Genomic DNA, 22430 nt, shown 5'->3' with positions numbered 1-22430 from the left:
GCTGTTTTGTCTTCTTCAACACCCCCCCTCTTTTTTTTCCTGTTTATTTATCGTTTAATCTTACTTGAAGTGCCAGCAGTAGTAATAGTAGTAGTGCTACTATTACTTAATGGTCCTAGACTAAAGCACACATCAGTAGACGTGTTAAAACGCAAGCGTGTGTGTAACGTGTGCTGGTTCTGTGACCTGTGTGCTGCGAAAAGCCAGCGATCGTCTCTCTGCCGTGCGTCCGTCGGTGTGCGTCAGCACATCTCCCCTCCTCCTCCTCGGCCGCCCCCCCCCCCCGTCTGGATCCCTCTGCTCGTGACGTCCTGCCCGCCAGCCCAGAAACTTTCTGTCCACCCCCCCCCCCCTCCCGCCACACCACACTCATAAAGGATTTTATGTCGGTCGAATTAATGCAGTTGTTCTTTCCGGGTCACTAGTCAAATACATAAAATCGCAATTACATCCGAATGGCTGTATTTTATTCCCGTAGTGTAAAGGACATTAAAAACCGCCCTCTTCTAATAGATTTATGTGAGGCCGCTGTTTTCCCTCCTGACCTTGCGTGCGATACGAACGGAAGAAACGTGAGGTGAATTAACTGCTTTTCCCAGGGATTGCCCCTCTGTCTGTAAAGATCACTGTGTACATAGAGTCCACCTCAGTCGGGCCTGTGTTATTGTGTGTGAGTAACGGCAAGTGACAATTGTTATTATTGTTTTTTAAATTTTTTTCACACTGAGCGCATTGTGTGAAAGGAATTTGAAACTTTCCAGAAGGTTCTTTTTGGCCGTGAGTGCGGTCTGCTCAGAGCTCTGGTTATGACTTCACCCCTTAAAATGAGAATCTGGTCTTCTTCGCGTATGCTGAGGATTTGCAGCCGCCCCACCGCGTGGACCGTTCCTGTCAAACGGCTGAAAGTAAGCAGGGCTGCACCAGACGGACCTCCGAAGAAAAACCAACTTGCTTTTGGGGAAAAGAATCGTTTTAGCATTGCTCTCAGCAAAAAAAATGTTTTAGACATTTTTGCGCCTTGGGGGACCAGTTGTTTCAGTCAGACAACCGATTCTCCAGTGCGTCAACGTTCACTAAAAACTTTATTTCTCTTTATTTATTTATTTCTTTATTTTAAAGCATTTCTTTAGTGGCAGACAGCCAACTGAAATGCAGTGTCCCGATGCAGGGATGGGGACACTGTGCACCAGGAGGTGCAGCCGTTCGAGCCCAGGCCCAGCATCCCTGTGGTCATTACCGGCCAGTGGATTTAGTTGTGAGGAGTGCAGTGGTGCCGGACCTCTGACATGCTGGTTAATTGCATCTGTTCTGAGCTCACCGGGTTCATAAGCAACTGCAACACGGGCGGCAGTGGAGCGCAGTGGGTAAGGAACTGGGCTTGTAACCAAAAGGTCATAGGTTCAATTCCTAGGTAGTCCACTGCCATTGTACCCTTGAGCAAGGTATTTAACAATGCATCATGCTTCAGTATATATCCAGCTGTATAAATGGATACAATGTAAAATTCTATGTAAATGTTGTGTATGTCGCTCTGGATAAGAGCGTCTGCTGAATGCCTGTAATGTAATGTAATGTAATATGGACAGTTCATATCCAGCGTTAGCATTGTTTGACTTAATTGAAATTAGAGGAGAGAGAGAGAGAGCTAGAGAGATATGGCGAGGTGGCATTTGAACTTAAGAAGTAACAGATTGATACATTGTTCTCACGGTACACTGTCTGCTCACTGTTTGACCTTTGACCTTTCTGGCCGGTCGAGGCTCGAGGCAGCGGGCGCTAACCGCCGCCGCGCCACGTTTCTCCGCTCCTCCCTCGCATTCCCGCCATCCCCCGGCTCTCCCCCCCCGCCGCGCATCACCGCCAGGCCGCGATCGCCACGCTACTGCGCCGCGCCACGAGCGTTAGCATTCTCCTCACCGCTCTCTCCTCTCACTCAGAGACCGGCCAATCCCCCGTTCTCATTTCCTGAAGTGTATTAAAAAACCCCGCTTTGTTAAGTGTCTCAAATCCTCGATTTTGTTTTGCCTCATTTCGTCTAATTCATATTTCGTGCCGGCGGGCCGCTCGGGGAGTTCTTTAACTGTGGCGATGCGCAGCACGGTTGCTAAGAGGCAATTTGAGCCCCGTCGCGGAAGACCCCAATTTGATTTCTGGAGCATGTTGTGGGGTGTGTGTGTGTGTGTGTGTGTGTGTGTCTGCCTTGTGTTTGTGTTCGCGTGTGCGTCTGCGTGTGCGTGTGTGCGCGTGGCCGTGCGTGCGTGGTCAGCGATGCGTAGGTGATCGGTGGGTCATGGGATAGGTTCAGGAGAGTTGCCATATTTAAAAAAAACTAAAGGACATTCTATAATATTCCAGAATATTCTAATGACTTTTCACTGAAGCCAAACAGCACACCTGTTGCATTCACTGCACTAGTTACAGGGTACATGCAGCTGTTCTGACATATGCTTAAATCAGTGTGAGAACAATAGCCTGTTTGAAATCCCTGTCACATAATAATAATAATAATAATAATAATAATAATAATAATAATAATAGCTTGTCAGTGAATTTACTTTGTATTTAAATAATTATTTAAATACATTGATTAAATGTGTTTTAAATGCACCTGAAATCTGAAGCATGAATATGAATCTTGTGCTGAAAAAATTAGATCATAAACATTACACATGAGGGTTCGCAGAATAATACCCTGCAGCTTTGAGATACTGGCAGTGTAGGAGTTCTGCTCTGAACTGTGTGTGTGTGTGTGTGTGTGTGTGCACGAGCAGGCCTGTGCACGTGTGTGTGTGTGTGTTTAAAGCCTTTGCCATATTCACAATGCCTCACACAAGAGGGGCATCCAACTGTGCAGCTCAGTGATATTTAAGATGTCTGCACTCAGCAGGTTGCTTCTCATTGGAGTGAAAAATTACTGTGTGTCTGTACGTGCGTGTGCGCGCGCTTGTGTGTGTGTGTGTGTGTGTGTGTTCCAGAGACAGAGACAGAGAGAGAGGCGGAGAGAGAGAGGAGGGGGGGGGGGACTGGGGAGAAGGGTATTTTAGGTTAATATGCACACATACAAGCTCTGGATGCATCACATAAGAATAATCGTCGCTTTGGATAAAATAAATGCAATGTAACGTAATCTTCAGTTATGTTCGCCTCTGTTTTCGGTTAGAACTAATGGAGCATAGAGTAGTTCAGGCAGGCCACGGGAGCCAAACCCGGTGATGTTTGTCTGTCACAGCCCGTTCACACAACGGGGGGGGGGGCTGGGTGGTGCAGTGTGTGGCACTGTTGCCCCACAGCAGAGATGTTACTGGTTCGAATCCGACCGTGGCATTTCCGTGTGGAGTTTGCATGTGCTCCCCGTGTCCACGCGGGTTTCCTCCAGGTGCTCACGGAAACTAGGGCTGCTTTCTTACTGCTTGGGAACGCTGCTTTAGAACTGGGAAGGAAAGAAGTTCAGACACAATAAATAAGTAAGTGAGTAAGTAAGTAAATAATTAAACAAATAAAACTCCAGAAAGGGAACCGTTCCTTTCAGCGCAGTCCTTGAGTCGTATTCGCATCCTTGTCCCCGCCGTCCTAGAAAAAAACGACCCGCCCCTTGTTTCCATGGCGCCGCCTCTCCTCTCGTCTCCTCTGCCAGGATGGAAGTGGGTCAGGGTGCCAGCGTGGCGGCGGCGGCGGCGGCGGCGGCAGCGGGGTTCCGTGTCCCAGCATGCCGAGCGGCGGGCCAGGGTTTCGCGCGGGGGCGGGACGGGGAGCGACGGCGCGGGCGGGGCGAGCAGACAGACGCCTGCCGGAGCGTGGGAGGGGAGATCGCTCGCTCTCCTCGCCCGCCCGCTCGCTCGCTCGCTCGGTGTCTCTCTCTCACACAACAGAACGTGCGATGGAACGTCGCTCCAAGTCCTCCTCTGTTTGTGTTGCTGTTCACGGCTCGTTTTGCTCCAGCGAGCGGTGTTTCTTTTTTATTTATTCCTTTTAGCGTATTCCTCGGTAATCAAGATGTGTGTTTTTTTCACAAATCGGGTTTTATTTATACATAGTTTTTTGTTTATGTTGCGTTTGTGAAAATATGGTCCTCCAGCCTGAGAAGTCGACGCTTTCCTGTCTGTTGGAAGGGCAGGGTTGGTGGGGTGAGGGAGCCGCACTGATATGGAACAGAGATATTGGCTGGAAACCTCTGTGGTCCTGTTATCCTTTTTCCATTAGTGTTTATGCTTTAAGCCTGGAAAAAAATCCCCTGCTCATCCAGCCAATCAGAGAAGGTCAGTCCATACACGACCTTTGAACCGAGTGGCCATTGGTTTATTGCGCCAGAGCACCACCACTCCACATGACAGCTGTTTTATTTATTTATTTATTTTTATTTTTTAGTATTTCGCTCTTCTTAGCATCGCCCTGTGTTTATTGCCTCTAACGTTCTGTGGAAGACGGACTGCCTCGATAAGAGCCATGTGCATGAACCAGTCTCACAGGCCACAATCACCCCTGCCATATGTAACATGCTGCATGATTATGAGTTCTCACCCGTCCAGTGTGTAATCTCTGCTGAAGTTTACAGGAACATTGCAAAAAAAAATTGTTTAGTTGTACTGTATGAAATAGCAAGACACACAAGAAAGTCCCTATGGGCTATCTACTGTTGAATTCACCCTGGTCTCGCAAAGCGAAAATAGGGAAGGTCACCCTTTTTAAAAAAATCTGCTTTCATAATTTCCATGTTCATTTCACCGATTTACTATTTTGCAATAACCAGTTTGTGTGTGTGTGTGTGTGTGTGTGTCCGTGGTGTAATCTGTAGACTGCACACAGTAAATAGAATGTTTCCCCAAAAAATTACCTCCAAAACATTCAGGAATAAATATACATATTGGACAAATAAATAAATAAATTGTACTTTGCTCTTTATAATTTTTCCCCCCGTTACTAATGTACTGTATTTTTGTTAAGCGTGGTACTGTGCTTCATTACAGGAAAAATAAAATGCCACTGCCTTTTGTGTCTGCATTAGTATAACACAGCATAAATGAATGTTAAACCTACAAAAAAAGCACACTAACAGCAAAATGATGAAAGCATTGTGATGATAATGATTCTGCCATCTTGATGAAAGATGGGGGGGTAGTGGGGGGGTGGGGTGGGGGTGGCGGGTGGCGGTGGAATCATTGCCTCTGAAAGGTTTTCTGTCATCGCTGGACGCGCTGAGCAGTCCTTCACACCTTTAAAAAAAGCTTTTGAAGCGAGGCTGTTAGCGCGCGGTTGTGGCGGCTACGCGGTGTCTTGAGTGTTGTGTTGTGCCGGAAGCGGTGCTGGTCCCCCTGAGTTCTGCCAGGTTGGCCCCTTCCCCGGGCCTTAGTATCTTCCTCGCCTCCCCCCCCCCGGGTCCTGGCGAACGTGAACGCTGTGATGTCGTGTCCTCGCTGGAGAACAGCTCAACCGTCTCTGACTCAGCGTTCGCACTAAGCGATAACTCGGCTCAGGAAAAGGGGCCATGTCTTCATGCTCACATGGTGTTGCCATTGGACAGCACTGCGCATGCTGTCTGACTCAGCTCTCAGTGGTGTCACGCTGTTATCAGTCCCTCGTGTGAGTCCTGTGCTAGCCCTGTCTGTGGTGTTGCACTGATATGGATCCCCCCATGTGAGCCCTGCGTTAGCCCTCTCAGTAGTGTTGCACTGTTATCGGTCCCCAATGTGAGCCCAGCGCTAGTCCTCTCAGTGGTGTTACACTGTTATCAGTCCCCCATTTGAGGCCTACATTAGCCCTCCCAGTGGTGTTACACTGTTATCAGTCCCCCGGATATATGGTCCTTTTTTTCTGTCCCTGTTAAAAGGTTAATAGCAAAGTGCACTTGTTTTCATATTACTCACGAATATTCATGAGTGGGCCGGTATTCAAATGCTTTATTTGTCTGATTGCCGGATGGCTCCACCCATTGATATTTTTTGGTTATGAAAAATAACCCACGGAGCCGGTCCTCCTCGGCTCATTAATATCCCTAAGCACCTTGTCTCGTTTGAGCACTTAACATTTGAGCAGAGCGTCGCCTCTCCTGAAGTATCTGAGGGGCAGCCGGGGAGATCTGTCTCACCGAGTTTTCGAGACGTCAGGTTCCTCACGAGAGAGTCGGAGTGCGGTCGTTTGCGGTTTAGAGCAGGTTAGCGTCCCGTTTCAGCCCGGCGAGAAGGCGGGAGAGGGGGGGAAAGCGGAAAGCGGAAAGCGGGCCCTCGTTCTTCGCGGAGGAGCCGTCGGCGCAGACGAGTTCAGTCACCGTGAATAATCTCCGGCGGTGAAGCTAATCACGGGTCTCCTGACGGGCGGGCGGGCGCGTTTGCTAATTAATTTAAATTGCCGTCTCGGAAAAGCGGCGTTGTGTCGCGTGCCGCGTGTCGCCTCGCCCGCCGAGCGCGGGGTTTCGCGCGCGTCTCGTCCCCCCGCCGTACCGCCGAGCTTCCGAAGCTCCGCTATGTAAGGGACCGTATGTGCTAGCAGGGTACATACGGTCCGTATTGGACTGATATGTGCTGTGTTAAAGTTGAATTAACGCTGAAAATTCTACTGTGCACTTGCAATCTGTCGCTCTTGTAGTGTCTGGCCAAAGAAACCGTGCGTGCCCGTTGTCCAGTTGTCCAGTTGTGCCACGGAGATTCATGTAGTTAGTGCACCAACAACCCTCAGTTTGTCCCATTTCTGGATTCATGGATGAGTAATCCTTCGACACGCTCCTGCCCCAGAAGTTTACTCTTTCATTAGAATGTTTCCGGAAAGGTTTTTACTGCACAGAGAAATCTCTAAAATGCTCCTAAGCTAAATTTGCGAGCACAAAAAAAGCATAAGCGAGCAAGCACAAGCGCTAACTTGATGACGGGGAGATCCTAAGGCCCATTGCATACCCAGAAAAACCTCGCGGTGCGCATTCATGTACATTAAACCTGGGGAAAAAAACCTCCCGCGGTCCGTAGCATAACATGAAAGTAGTTTATGAAGACAGGTCTCTGTATCTCCCCCCACCCCCCCGAGACAGAACAAAGACACGCTGACAAGATCTCCAATCATCCAGAGAACATGATTTAATCAGGCCGTTCCACCACTACCGCCAGCGTTCTCTGGCTTCTGGTCGCATCTCTACCCATTCCAGGCCGTATGCTGGTAATCTGCTTCTCACCACCGAGAGTATTTCCTGCGGTGTAATTGCGGGTAATCTGCGATAATCTTTTCTTCTTTTTTTTTCGGCGGTCGGGATTAAATCTGGCAGAAGCTTTCGGGGAATCTCACTGTCCCGCCCGGCCATTGTGTCTGAGTCTTCCTGGAGGAAACAACGTCACCCCGGTGGCAGACAAGATTGATTTCCCCCAAATCCTGTGATCTGGGTTAATATTTATGATTCATATTAACATTGTCTCTGAGATGAAGTATTAAATTACACAGTTTGTCTGTATTGTCATGGGCTAGTATTGGCATCCTGGATTCTGAAACTGGGAAGATTAAAATTTTTTTGAAGAATTTAATTTAAATTACAACCGGTATTATTTTCTCTTTACATCTAGCATGTGTTTATGCAATCCTTGGGGAAAAAAACAATAACAGATTATTATTATAAATAAATAAAGACCATAAGGAGGTGATTTTTTTTTTGTTGTCTGACCTCATTCGTCTAACAGCCAATGACGTCCGTCTCTGAGTATAAGCTGCAGGTCTAAGTCCAGCCAGCGCTTGGTGAAGTAATTTCTCCCTACCTACCATCGCGTAGCCATTGTGTCGGAAACGGGACAGGGACTGGAATATGGGGACGCTGGCAGGGGTGCGTCAGACATGTTAGCGCCTGGCTTTGCTAGCCCACTCTGTCTGGGACCGTATCCCAGATTTAGACACGGTCTAGCAGACGCTCCAGCCCTCGTTTCGGGCAATCTAAACTGTGTATGTTTTTTTTTTACCCATGATGCATTTGTGCACGGTGGTTGGATGTTTACAGAATAAAGTTTGATCTAAGCGCCAGGCTGCTGCAGGCTGCAGCTGCTGTGCCCCATCTGGGAGCAAAACCCGCAACTCTGCAATTAAGCAATCCGAGATGTGGGCGTAGTTCCTCGGAGTGAGCGGGCGGTGGTGAGTCGAGCCGAGCGCCTAAATGCTTCGGTGGAAAAAAAAGACTCTCCTCCTGCACCGCGGCCCTGGAGGACGAGCTCTGGGACAGCCGGCAGTGAGCGGCGCAGACGCGGTATTTAGGGTTTGCTCCCTTTGTGCCTCCCCCCCCCCCCCCCCTCGGTGAACGCGCTGCGTTTCAGACACGCTTCGCTCACCCGCGTGTTCTCTCCCGTGTCCTCCTCCCCCGCAGAGATCCTGAACGGCGGCGTGTACGTCGACCAGAACAAGTTCCTGTGCCACGCCGACACCATCCACTGGCAGGACATCGTGAAGAACGCCCGCTCGGAGCTCCTGGTGGTGCCCACCAACAGCAGCAGCGGATGTGAGTGCCGCCGCCATCGATGGAGACGGGTTTGAGTTACAGGATTACATTACATTACATTACATTTAGCATTACATTACATTACATTTAGCATTACATTACATTACATTACAGGCATTTAGCAGACGCTCTTATCCAGAGCAACGTACAACAAGTGCATTAGTTCAAGTTGCAGAGGTGCAAAAGAAACACACTAGAGTGAAGTAAAGATCGTAGTGCCAGAAGTGACCACATAGATCAGGACTCCAACCCTGTAGAGTAACCTGTTCAGCAAACAACAATCCTACCAAGTACAAACTAGCACTGGAATAGCAGACGCTTTTATCCAAAGCGACGTAGAAAAGTGCAAATCACGGTCATTGGAACAACAAGGATGATCTCATTTAGACTCGCTTTGCGTTTCACATCAACTTCAGCCGTCACTTTTCAACAATTTGAATTTTTTATTTATTCCTTTTTTTCTGATTATTTCCCAGAAGAACCAACTATATTTTCGGAAAGTCTTTAAGTTCTACACAATTACAAGGGAACAGCTGGCAGGGTTTAATCTTACGTTTTACTGGCAGGATCCAGGGAAGGCGATGCCAAGCGCACACATCGTTGGTTGGGGTGGGGTGGATTGCACAGGTGTGTGTGAATGGAGAGGTATTAGACAGCACACGACTCCCACCTCAACCTCACAAAGCTCATGGGGGCCTCATGGGCAGGCAGAAGGAAGAGCTGCTGGGGGGGGCATTCTCCTTCGGGCCACATACCCCCGCTGCCCCCCCTTCTGAACGTGCCGGGTTTTCCGCGCCGCGACGGTTCGGTTTGGCGGTTGCTTTCTTGTCCCTTCAAGTCTTTAGCGTCGCTCGGCACCGACAGAAAACGAGCAGGACTTCCTGTCCGTGAATCCAGACCGGTTTGTTTCACTTATGTGAGTCGCTGCAGGTCTCTCAGGTCTCAGTGTGAAAACGCCTCCTTGTGTAATGCCTCAGTGTTTCTGAGAGGCTTTGGGCCAAGGTCAGCGGTAATCAGTATCCGGGGGTGGGGGTGGGGGGTGGGGGGGGGGGGGGTTGTCAGGCTTTAAAGCGTAATGGAAGCGGTTGTGGCTCTAGGCGGTGTGGTGAGCTGCAATTAAACTCCGCTCGGGCTGGCAGGACACCCGCACGCAGCGCGTCCGAAAACAGGCCTTCGCCCCCCTGCTCTTCCTCCGTTAGCCTTGGCCGTCCGCATTCCAAGAAACTTCCGGAAGGTTCTCAATATGATGTGCTGCCCCCCCTCGTATGCTGTACAAAGGTGGCTATGGGTCTGTTAGGAGTGCATGGGACCAGTGTTAAAACACAGGAGGTGCAGTGGGTGGCACTGTCGCCTCACAGCCAGAAGGTGGCGGGTGGAGTTAGCATGTGCTCCCCGTGTCCGCGTGGGTTTCCTCTGGGTACCCCGGGCTCCTCCCACAGTCCAAAATGGTAAATGGTAAATGGGCTGCATTTATATAGCGCTTTTATCCAAAGCGCTTTACAATTGATGCCTCTCATTCGCCAGAGCAGTTAGGGGTTAGGTGTCTTGCTCAAGGACACTTCGACACGCCGAGGGCGGGGTTTGAACCAGCAACCCTCCGACTGCCAGATAATCGGTCTTACCTCCTGAGCTATGTCGCCCCCAAAAACATGTGGATTTGGCCGATTGAAGAGTCTAAATTGCCCATAGGTATGAGTGTGTGAGTGAACGGTGAGTGAATGGTGTGTGGGCCCTGTGATGGATGGGTGACCTGTCCAGGGTGTATTCCTGCCTTTCGCCCAATGCATGCTGGGATAGGCTCCAGCTCCCCCGCGACCCTGACCAGGAATAAGCGGGTTAGATAATGGATGGACGGATAGGATAAACATGCCAAATTAGTCATGCTCAGTCATGATTATTGCTTATGGCATGTAATGCTGGGGCATGTAAGGCTCGCCATGCATCAGAATCTCTAATCATTGTGAACACCGCGGCTAATGCTCTGGCTAATGCTTCAACAGCAAGGAGGGTCACCTTTGAACTTTGCTTTCCATCACTCAGATGCTGGTACGGGTGACCTCTGACTGAACGTGACCTCCTCGTTTTCCATCTCCGTTCCCTGTCATGTTAGGGATATCTCCCGTCTCACCCTCTCACCCCCCCTTTGCTTCATAAACGTGGGGGGGGGGGGACGGAAGCCAGCACTAATCGCTCAGCCTGGACGTGGCTGAACGCTGGCCATTCGCTCACCGCCATCTCACTTTCAATCTGGGGCCAACTGACGAAACAGGCAACGTTTAGAAGTGCACTAACTTTGTGTACACTCCCCAAAAACGAAGTGTTAAAAACAACACAAACATGCCGTTTTTTTACACACCTAGTTAAGGACAACACACTTTGTGTTACTTTCAACACAGTCTGTGTTAAAAAAGTTTCTCTTTGTAACACACAGATTGCATATTTGTAACGCAAATGTAGTAACTTTGACACACAGGATTTGTTGACAGTAGCACAAACGTAGTAACACAAAAACTGCGTCGGACATTAGCGCGCCCTTTCTGAGAGTGCGTAATCTCCTGTAACGCAGTGCGTGCTTCATCGCTGCCCCTCGTTTGTTTTGAGGAGCGTCGTGATCCCAGCGGCTCTAGAACGGGGGGGTGGGGGGGTGCGCTGTCTGAGGAAGAAGAGACAGACGAGGGAAGCTAGTTGTACAGATAAGCCAGGGGCTGAGCCAGCCTGGTGGCATAATTACTCTTAACCGGAGAGGAGCGGGGGCAAGGGACTGACACTTCAACAGGCAGCCGCGCTCGCTCTGTAATTATCAGTCAGTCAATTAAGACCCCGATGGCAGCGCACGCACGCCGGCGGGGAGAGAAAGAGAAAAAGAACGAGCGAAATGAACGAGAGAGCGCAGAGAGACGGGGGCCCCCCCGGTGCCGTTCGCTCCGTGAGTCCCCCGTCGTGACCGTGGGTGAACGGGGGGGGGTCCGCGGGGGTTGTTTTTGTGAATTCCCTCCTTCCTCATTAACTCTGCTGAGGGGGCAGCGAGTCTGTCCTCCCCCCTCCGGATCTTTTGAAGGCTGGGCGCGGGGGGGGGGAGGGACGGCCGTGCTCACCCCTCTGTCCTGGAGTCTGAGTCAGCCCAGGTCACCAGTGCATCCCTAATGCCCACGGACTCCCTCCCGTTGCTGTTCACCTGCGGAACAAAACCTCTCATCTTTCCAGGCTACGGGGAAAAATAATAATAATAATAATAAACTCAGGCAATAGCACTGGTACGTGAGGAAATGAGGAATTATTCGGCAATGGGCAATAACAACAAATACAAATATCAGAGTTTTTATAGTAAATGTAAGGATATTCTATAGACAAATGTGACAGTCATTAAGGAAGGTTCTGGATGAGGTCGGGCTAGCTTGAGGACTGACTGCTGGTGGCTGACTCTGACTAACAGTGGGCTCCCACCCCACATGGGTGGTCATGCGGGGAGTGGCTGTTGCCAGGGTAACGGGGATCGGGGGTTGGTGGTTGGGGTAGGGAGGATAGCGGGGTCTGATAGATAGGGAATTGGGGAGGGTAGCGGGGTCTGATAGATTTGGGGTTGGGGATCGGGGTTGGGGAGGGTAGCGGGGTCTGATAGATTGGGGTTGGGGGTTGGGGGTTGGGGAGGGTAGCAGGGTCTGATAGATTGGGGTTGGGGGTTGGGGATTGGGGAGGTAGCGGGGCCTGATAGATTGGGGGTTGGGGGTTGGGGATTGGGGAGGTAGCGGGGCCTGATAGATTGGGGGTTGGGGAGGGTAGCAGGGGTCTGATAGATTGGGGATTGGGAGGGTAGCGGGGTCTGATATATTGGGGATTGGGAGGGTAGCGGGGTCTGATAGATTGGGGGTTGGGGAGGGTAGCGGGGTCTGATAGATTGGGGTTGGGATCGGGGTTGGGGTTGGGGAGGGTAGCGGGGGTCTGATAGATTGGGGGTTGGGGAGGGTAGCGGGGGTCTGATAGATTGGGGGTTGGGGAGGGTAGCGGGGGTCTGATAGATTGGGGGTTGGGGGTTGGGGAGGGTAGCGGGGGTCTGGTAGATTGGGGAGGGTAGCGGGGGTCTGGTAGATTGGAGGTTGGGAGGGTAGCGGGGGTCTGATGGTGTTTCTCCACTGTGGTCCACAGGCGGTCGCTGTCACCGATCCTGCAATGGCCGTTGCTGGGGACCCCGGTCCGATGAGTGCCAGATCTGTGAGTATCCCCCTCTCCTGTGAATTCTCGAGGATCAACATTGAGACCTCAGCAGTACCCCCCCACCCTCCCTTGCACGCAACCTCACACACACGCGGTTTGACTTTCACAGAAGTAGTCTGTCAGGACCCAGGATTGTCATCTTAATGGGTAAACAGTCTGAGCCTTTGATTCTACCCTTGCCGGTTTTTAAATCATAATTTGTACTGCAAGGTCATCTTTTAGTTCTTAATGTTAGGATATGGATGCAGCGTAGATCTGCTGATAATCTGTATCAAAAAAAAAATCACCATATCAAATCAAGCCGCTGCCAACAAGAAGGGAAGCTGGGGACACCCCCCCCCCCCCCCCCCCCCACCCCAAAATCTGTAGGAACAGGAAGTTCCCCCGACGACCGTTTCTATGACGCCTGATCTCGCCGCTGTGCCGGCTTCAGCTCTTGTCTCCATGTCAGGAGAGCCTGTAACGATAGCGGGTTAGCCTAGCGCTTGGCCTAACCCTACCCCCCACTCGCCCCTGTGGTAGATAATTGCGGGGAGAGTCGAGGGTTTTACTCACAAAAGCCAGCGGGAGCAGAGACTGCGTCTCTCGCCCACAGCCGCCGACAAGTGCACTCTTTAGCGCTATCAGCGAAATTATATCTGGCCCCCGCGGCATCATGGGAAAAGCGCGGCGGAGAGCGAGCGAGCGGCGTTCCGTCCTGCGTTGTTGCGTTCTCTCCCACACCCGAGTCGGTCGCCGCCTGCCTCTTCCGCCCAGTTCGTTTCCTCTTTTTTTCTCCTCTTTTCTCCTCTCGTTTCGGCTCGTTCCTGCTCTTCCGCCTGTCATTCACCGCGCTGGATGGGTCGTCGTGGGTGATTGCGGGACTGCGTGTGTGTTAATGTTCTCAAATGTGTCCATTCCCACATCCGGAGTAAAAGCACCAGCAGACCTCCTTTCAGTGACTACTTGCAGCAGTTTTACAGGCACACACAGGCACACGCACGCACACACACACTCACACACACAGAGGCACACACAGGCACACTCACACACACACACACACACACACACACACACACAGGCACACGCACACACACATGCTCAGACACACACACACACACACACTCTCTCTCTCTCTCTCAGCACTCTTAAATCTCGGGCCGTGTCCTTTCCGTTCCAGCGGCGGGACAGTGAGGAGCGGTCAGGGGTGCGCGTTCGGGGGAAGAGGGGGGCGGCGGTAAATCGCGCGTCCCTGTAATAGAAAATAACCGAAATCGATACATAAATCTCATAAACATGTTATCGGCCGAGCGGGCCATTCTTAATCAGAGACACGGCCGGACCGCCCGGCCTCTCAGTGAACGTGATTCATCTACCGCAGCACCGCTCTCCTCTCTCCTCTCTGTCCGCTCCCTCGCTTCTCTCTCTCTCTTTCTGAGATTCCTCTCCTCTGTTTTATCCCCCTGTCACTTCCCTCCCTCTCTCCTCTGTCACATTTATCTCTCTCCTTCTCCTTCCTGTATCCATCTCCTGTCGTCCTGCCTGCCCCTCCCCTCCTCTTATCCTCTCCTCCGCTTACCTTCATCATTTCATCTTTGCCTCCCGTCCCCCTGCGTCTGCTATCACTCCTCCCTGTCTCTCCACCTTTACTTACTTTTCCTCTTCCCCACCTCACTTTTTCTCTTGTGTAGATCCCTTCTTCTCTTTCTCATTTTTCTTCTCCTTCTCCTCCTGCTTTTATTGCGGGCTTGCCTTCTTCTTTTTCTCTGAATGTTCCATTGTATTTAGATCATTGGAAATGAGGTTCTATGCAAAGTGAAGGTCATCGGGATATTTTAGGTGGCATGTCAGTTTGTCGTCCTTCACCTCCCTCCCCCCCCCAAAACACACACACACACACTTACACACACATATACACAGACACACAGGCACACACACACACCTAGACACACACACACACACACACGCACACACATGGTGTGCCGCTTTTGTTATACATCTAGAATGCTAGCCACAGGCGGCGTAGTATTTTGCCCAGGCGGTAAAGGAAATTAGCATCGTGCTGAAGTTATTTTTAGCCTTTCTCTTTGTTTTTAGTAGTTAAGATGTTACACTAGGTTTTGTTAGCCGTGGCTTAGCATCACACTGTGTTCTTTAAGTATTGATTACTTAAGTTTTTTTTTTCTTTTTTGCTGGATCAGTTCGGCAGTAAGGCGTCCGGTCGAGGCGGAAAGCGCGTGGATTAGAAGGCAGCGCAGGCGCTTCTGAGTCCAGCCCTGTGGCCCCCCTCATCCACACCTCCGAGTGACTTCAGTTTGAAATCAAATGATCCAGCAAAACAGAGAGTTTTGCATCATAAAATACGCCAGGATCACCTCAGAACACCCCCCCCTCTCCTCCCCGCTGATTAATTCTTTTGACACCCCCCCCCCCCGCACTGCCCCCCGCCTCCTACCCAGTAGAAATTGAAGGTGCTCAGCATAGTCTATGAGATTGATGGTTTTTATTGTAGGGCCAGGCGGCAGTTTTAAGTGGATGTCTAATAGCAAATAGATCAACATGCTGGAGTTTGCTGGTGAGGTAATTTGTTTGATAAAATGTCCCTTTTTTTTCTTCTTCTTTAAAGTGCGCCTTTTCATTTTTACACGCAATAATAGAATTCATTGATGTTCTGTAACCGAGGAAGGCAGGTCCGCGGTCTCGCTGCGGCGGGTCATCTTGAATCCATCACCGTGCGAGTGTCTCGCAATACATAATGTAAAGGCGGCGACAGGCTCCGTACTTTCCCCCTCAAACGTGTCGGTGCGGTGCATCGAGAGGAAAACGCATGTATCACCGAGGGACGTGATTAATATCCCGATTTCCAGCGCTTAGAGGTTCTCCTTGATACATGCATGCACACGCCAACAAATGCTTGCACACGCAGACTCGCACTCAAGCACATACACTCGCAGATGCTCAAACACACACAGAAATAGACATGCCTTTTCACCTTTTGAAGGGTCGGAATTTTTGAACGTATTTTATTTTATTTTTTTTTCTAAATTCTGTCAGTGTTCTAGAACTCAACTTGCTGACTTCAGTCTCCAGTAGTGATTGTTACATCAGCATTAGAATGTTCAGTTAAGAACATTCTGATCAGAAGTCTGTGATCGTGCACCTGATGGCCATGTCATTCAAACCATGGCCCCTGGAGTCCAAGAAGAACTGCTGGTTTTCCATCCTCCCTTTTCCCTGGCAATCAGCAGTACGAATTCAGTTAATTACCTGGGGGGAGACGAAAACCAGGGCCAGGTGGTTTTGGATTCGATATCCAGATTTGAGCACCCGTGCCTTAAAGGGTTAAAGGGGAGGTGGCGTAGAAAGGAATGAACAGCAGAGCAGATCCACACACCCTGGTCGCCGGCGGCTTCCCGCCAACCGCGCGTGGGGCTCATCCCTCCCATTCCGCCCCGTTGGTTCTGACGTACCTGTCATCGACCTGGCGAGTGCGTGGGGGGGGGGGGGGGGTTACAGTCCGTATGGCGAGCTGTCAGCTCGATGACACCTGCCGAGGGGTGGAGGACGCCGCGCGCGCGCACGCAGCGCGGACACGTCGGAGCGCGGCGTCGTGTCACATGACGGACTGACGGAGCAGCGGCTGACCGCTCGCTCTGAAACCCCATGGCCTTCTCCCGGGCGTTAGCCATCCTCCGCGTTCGCTGAGCGCCTCCCAAGCCTGCGGTCCGGAGCTCTTGCCGCAGAACAGGGCGTGGGCAGTGACGCACATAACGGTCATTACAAACCCCTTTGTAAACGACATTTGTGTTGACGTCCTCGGCCAGTCACGCGATAGCGTAATTATTGGAAGGACGCTAACCATATTGGATGCGACCAATGTCCGATACGTTTATTGCGTTTATATCTGATGAGATACTGCATGTGCAGTGAGTTCTTTATAGCCTACATAACAAAAGTGCTTGCTTATTTATTTTTTTTATTATAAGATAAATAATTATATTATTTATGATGAAACACTGAAATACATTTAACATTTGTTAGAGATACCGCCTGATACCGTATGCTTAACATATTGCCACTGCTATATATAGGGTAAGGATTTGGCCACCCAGTTGCCAGTATTTAACTTTTTTTTTACAATGTATGGTAGTCTAAAGCTGTAGTTGTTTTTTTTTCTCCAGTACAGTGATTATGCAACTTGGTAGTGCAGTACCAAAAAAGCCAGCAGACACACGTATCCTGCTTTTTTACTGTTTATTCCTTTGGCGATGCGCAGACTGGTCTTTACGCAACGATATCGGGCTCTGCTTCTCTGCTATCGGAAATTAACCCGTTTGAGGATTCACTAGATAAACACAGAAAACATACTTTCATACTCCTGCACTTCTACACTTTGGTTTCCTCATTTCAACGTTCTGCTCTACTCTCTGCTCGCAGCTACAGAGGCTACGTTGTGAGCGCACGGTGCTCACAACTTAGCTTAGCTAGCTCTTTCGGCGGCCCGATGTCCGATCTCGAGAGTCGCGTTTCCCCGTCTCCACGGCGACGGGCAAAGTGTGCGGTGTCTGCTCGGTGTGATCGCTGTCGTGGTAACGCCTCTTTGCCTCCTCTCCGCAGTGACGAAGACGGTGTGCGCCGAGCAGTGCGACGGCCGCTGCTTCGGCCCCTACGTCAGCGACTGCTGCCACCGGGAGTGCGCCGGGGGCTGCTCCGGGCCCAAAGACACCGACTGCTTCGTACGTCCCCCACCGCCCTCCGCCCTCCACCCTCCGCCCCCACCTGTCAATCACTCATCACCAGGACAACACCCGCTACACAGATCCCTCCCTTATGTTACATCTTCAAATGCAAAAACGGGTGTCCGCCCCCGACCTGTCAATCACTTATCACCATGACAACACCCGCTACACAGATCCCTCCCTTATGTTACATCTTCAAATACAAAAACTGGTGTCCGCCCCCGACCTGTCAATCACTCATCACCATGACAACGCCCGCTACACAAACCCCTCCCTTATGTTACATCTTCAAATACAAAAACGGGTGTCCGCCCCCGACCTGTCAATCACTTATCACCATGACAACACCCGCTACACAAACCCCTCCCTTATGTTACATCTTCGAATACAAAAACTGGTGTCCGCCCCCGACCTGTCAATCACTCATCACCATGACAACATCCGCTACACAAACCCCTCCCTTATGTTACATCTTCAAATACAAAAACGGGTGTCCGCCCCCGACCTGTCAATCACTCATCACCATGACAACACCCGCTACACAAACTCCTCCCTTATGTTATATCTTCGAATACAAAAACTGGTGTCCGCCCCGACCTGTCAATCACTTATCACCATGACAACACCCGCTACACAGATCCCTCCCTTATGTTACATCTTCAAATACAAAAACGGGTGTCCGCCCCCGACCTGTCAATCACTCATCACCATGACAACACCCGCTACACAAACCCCTCCCTTATGTTACATCTTCAAATACAAAAACGGGTGTCCGCCCCCGACCTGTCAATCACTCATCACCATGACAACACCCGCTACACAAACTCCTCCCTTATGTTATATCTTCGAATACAAAAACTGGTGTCCGCCCCGACCTGTCAATCACTCATCACCATGACAACACCTGCTACACAGATCCCTCCCTTATGTTACATCTTCAAATACAAAAACGGGTGTCCGCCCCCGACCTGTCAATCACTTATCACCATGACAACACCCGCTACACAGATCCCTCCCTTATGTTACATCTTCGAATACAAAAACTGGTGTCCGCCCCCGACCTGTCAATCACTTATCACCATGACAACACCCACTACACAAACCCCTCCCTTATGTTACATCTTCAAATACAAAAACGGGCGAAAGTAACGTACAGCATGTGGTTAGGCACTGCGTACAGAAATGCGCATCTTTTTTGAACTGTTTTGTGTCTGCTGTTTGCACGTCCGCACTGTTGTTTTTTTCCGAGGGACAAACTCACAGAACTCATTCATGCCGTGAGCTCAAGACATTCTTGACATGTAAAAATAAGGTCGTGTAATGGATTGCTTTCTTTGTGCAGATGCCATCAAAGTGCCATTTTCTCCCAGAATGCACTGCTTAAAATAAGCCAGCCGCCACAGCCCCTCTGCTCATTGGCTCCAGTTTCCATCAGTCTATTGTGTCAGTGTGAAACTTCTTTTCCAGGAGTTCCAACATTTTGGTTATGATTTATTGAGCTCCCTCCACTTGAATTAGACATTAAAAGAAGAAATTCTCACTTCTTCATCGCCTAAATGCCATCCTGCATCAGTGGTTACAATTATTACTATTTGCACCTCAGTAATTTACCGACAGAAGACAGGGAAAGTCTTGTGCGCCTTGGCGTGCATCAGCTCAGACTTGCGTTTGAAGATTTAACGGGGTTGTGCAGTAGATGATCTGTGATGAATGATGTCTTCACAACCTCATCAATAAAAGTGAATCATGAGGTCTGGAGGAGACATTAGCACAGGCTGACACATGCTGAGAAAGCATCTGACTGCTAATGCTACGTCTGCTAACGCTGCGTCTGCTAATGCTACATCCGCCAACGTTGTGTCTACTAATGCTACAACTGCTAACACTGCGTCTGCTAATACTGTGTGCGCTAATGCTACATCTGCTAACACTGTCTGCTAATGCTACGCCTGCTAACACAATGTCTGCCAACGCTGCTTCTGCCAATGCTGTGTCTGCTAACACTGTCTGCTAATGCTACGCCTGCTAGCACAATGTCTGCCAACGCTGCTTCTGCCAATGCCGTGTCTGCTAACGCTGGCTGCTAATGCTACGTCTGCCAACGCTGTCTGCTAATGGTACATCTGCTAATCTGACAGGCCTGCACCAACTTCAACGACAGCGGCGCGTGCGTGACCCAGTGTCCTCAGCCTTTCGTCTACAACCCCACCACCTTCCAGCTGGAGCACAACCCCAAGGCCAAGTACACCTACGGAGCGTTCTGCGTCAAGAAGTGTCCACGTAAGACCCCCCCGCCCCTGCACGCGAGCTCGTGCATGCACACACGCGAGGAGCGGGCACTCTCAAACACACGTGCACCAGCATGCACACGTGCACCAGCGCACGAGCATCCACAGAAACATGTGTACACACACATGAATGTGTACATGCACCAGCGTGCACTCACAAATAAGTGCACGTGCATGTATAGAAAGGTGCACGCACTTGAATGCGCACATGCACCAGCATGCACTCAAGAATCAACGCATACGCACACACAAACATGCACACACACTTGAGTATGCAAGCCCTCACCCACCAGCATGCATCCACACACATCTCTACACTATATCTGGAGTATACTTTATAGAACATAAATAATGGATAGTTTTAAAGCCATTTGTTTTTTTGTTTTTTCCCTCAATAAGTTATGTACAAAAGCAATGGAAATCACAGAAATAAGAATCCTTTTTTGCTTGATAATCAAGTCAGTTCCACGGCAGTGGAATTTGCTGGCTCCTTATTTTTTGGCTTTTGTTCATGAGGGATAAAAGGCTGTCTTGAACATTAGGTTAAAGTAAGAATAAGAAGAAAAAAATAACTGAGGCACACACATCACACACCATCGCCTTCCATTTTCTTACTGATTTCAACATCTGAGATGAGTAGGTGTTCTGTTGTAGGTTTTCAAGACGCTGTTGGGAGTTCTCTTGTGCACATAAATTGCACACTACAAAGAAAGACACTGAGATACAAAGCATTAGCGACGAGAGTGAAAACCAGACAGATGATCAGAAGGATTTCCTTGTTTATCATAAATGGCTGTTTTGTAGTAGTTCACGCTGGGAAAGTCTGGTTATAGACCCACAGAATGAGTAGTCCTACAGGATTCCACATTCACATTCAGGCTTGTGCAATGGATTCAGATCCAGATCTTGTATTTTTTACCATTGCACCTGTATTATTTATTGTGGTTTTTTCAGCAACTGTAACGAGACAAACATTCCTGTTTGTCCTTAAAGTCGTACAGCATTGACCTCGGCCATTATACAAATGGAAGTGGTTTCAACACGCTGATTGGTCGGAAGAAGCTAAGGACAGACCCCCTCCCCGCTAACCGTCACACATGGCCTTGGGGCTAGCAGTGCGAGGAGGGGGGGCGAGGGGGGGGCAATTAACATTTACTGACTCAGCAGGGACGAAGGTGTCCTGGGAAGTTTGGAGGTGGAACTTTGCTACACTGACATTTAAATCCCTGGGTTTATGCTTGTAGTGGGTGCCTGCCTGAAGATGGTGGTTGAGCACTACTAGGGACACAGTCCACCCCCCTCCCCTGCCTCTGATCGGCTGTCTGAGGCTCCAACCACCGGCCCTCACTTCTTATTTGAGTCTGTTGCTGAGTCCACCCCCGCACCCCCCCAGGCTGAGACCTCCCCAGGCTGGTGTCACCAGTGACCGTAGCTCTGTTCCCTGCAGTGTGCAGTCTGCATTTTAACTGAGCAGATGCCCAAAGTGCAGTGCACATAAAACACCATCATGCACTTGCCTGTTTTTTTTGTTTTGTTTTCTGTTTTGTTTTGTTTTTGTTTTTTTACCGAGGCAAGCAGTGTAAAGAATTTCATTAAAGGCTACAACTTCAGCGACTTGAATGCTGTGCTGGGGACTGAACTCATGCGATCCAGTCGGGTTCTTTGTGCTTTACTCCATGTCCTCACTCTCTCCCACAAACACAGGCCACTTCCTTATAGCGCTGTTCTTCTGACTACACTGGGCGCCATTCTGGCTCCACAAATCTCCCAGGGGCAGTTTAAGTGTTTTAATGAAAGTGACACTCCCACCACCTCCGCCCTGCCCCGGGTCTCTCTACAGGACACCAGGGTCCTCAGCCCAGAGTGCTGGACGGGACCCTTTTTGCAGGGAGAGGAAGGACACGTCTTTAGGATATAATATAGCCGGGGTGTCCAATCTTATCCGAAAATGGCCGGTGTGGGTGCAGGCTTTTGTAGTAGCCCAGCACTACAACGGCTGATTGTACTTATCAAGTTCTTGATTGAAGACCGTCATTATTTAATCATCACTGTTTGATTTAATTAGTTGAATCAGGTTCCGTAGTGCTGGGCTAAAACTAAACGTCTCCCCTCACACCGGCCCTTCTCAGAGATAGGATTCGACACCCCTGTAACAGAGAGTGGGTTCCGCTGGGACGGAGAGAGGAGGCAGTCACAGGGGATGTGATTTAATACGCCCCCCCCAATCAGCAGACGCTCCCCAAGAGAGCTCACCGTATTAACATCAACACGCACACACACAGTGTTCTGTCTGTTAGAGTCATCTGTTTGCAGGGAGCGTTACTGCAGGTCAGTGGTAACAAACCATGTTCCTGGAGATCTACCATCCTCATTTAAACCCAAATTTGGCACACCTGACTACTAATTATCAGCTCAGCTGTTGAGTGAGGTGCGCCTTGTTAGGGTTGGAGTAAAAACCTAAAGGATGGTAGATCTCCAGGAACAGGGTTGGGCAGCCCTGCTGTATCTGTTGAATGAGGTGTGCATTGTTAGGGTTGGAGTGAAAACCTACAGGTTGGTAGATCTCCAGGAACAGGATTGCTCACCATTGCTGTGGACCGTCAGAATTCATTCAGTAGCTTCCCCTGTATTTTTAAATAAGGAGATCCTCTTTGTGATGCTGCAGTTCTCATGTCTATGTGGGCCTCAGACTGATGTGTGAAATGTAGTAGCTGTGATTCACTGGTGGGATGCTGCACTATCACATTGCTCTTATTC

The 22430-nt window shown here is 50.0% G+C and overlaps 1 protein-coding gene across 3 annotated transcripts in view; it reads left to right on the top strand.

The window, feature by feature from the left end:
* The window catches only part of LOC135251772 (receptor tyrosine-protein kinase erbB-4-like), a 340021-nt gene that overhangs the window by 233678 nt on the left and 83913 nt on the right, over positions 1-22430 (top strand). For all 3 annotated transcript variants that reach the window (XM_064329533.1, XM_064329531.1, XM_064329530.1), the window contains exons 4-7: positions 8324-8455; positions 12599-12664; positions 17264-17382; positions 19524-19665. In XM_064329533.1, coding sequence (XP_064185603.1) covers positions 8324-8455; positions 12599-12664; positions 17264-17382; positions 19524-19665 — 459 coding nt within the window. The remainder of the gene's footprint in view (positions 1-8323; positions 8456-12598; positions 12665-17263; positions 17383-19523; positions 19666-22430) is intronic.

This window comes from Anguilla rostrata, chromosome 3 (genome assembly GCF_018555375.3).
Source record: "Anguilla rostrata isolate EN2019 chromosome 3, ASM1855537v3, whole genome shotgun sequence".
NCBI lineage: Eukaryota > Metazoa > Chordata > Actinopteri > Anguilliformes > Anguillidae > Anguilla > Anguilla rostrata.
The sequence above is the reverse complement of the archived record's forward strand: the minus strand, read 5'-3'. Positions and strand labels throughout refer to the sequence as shown.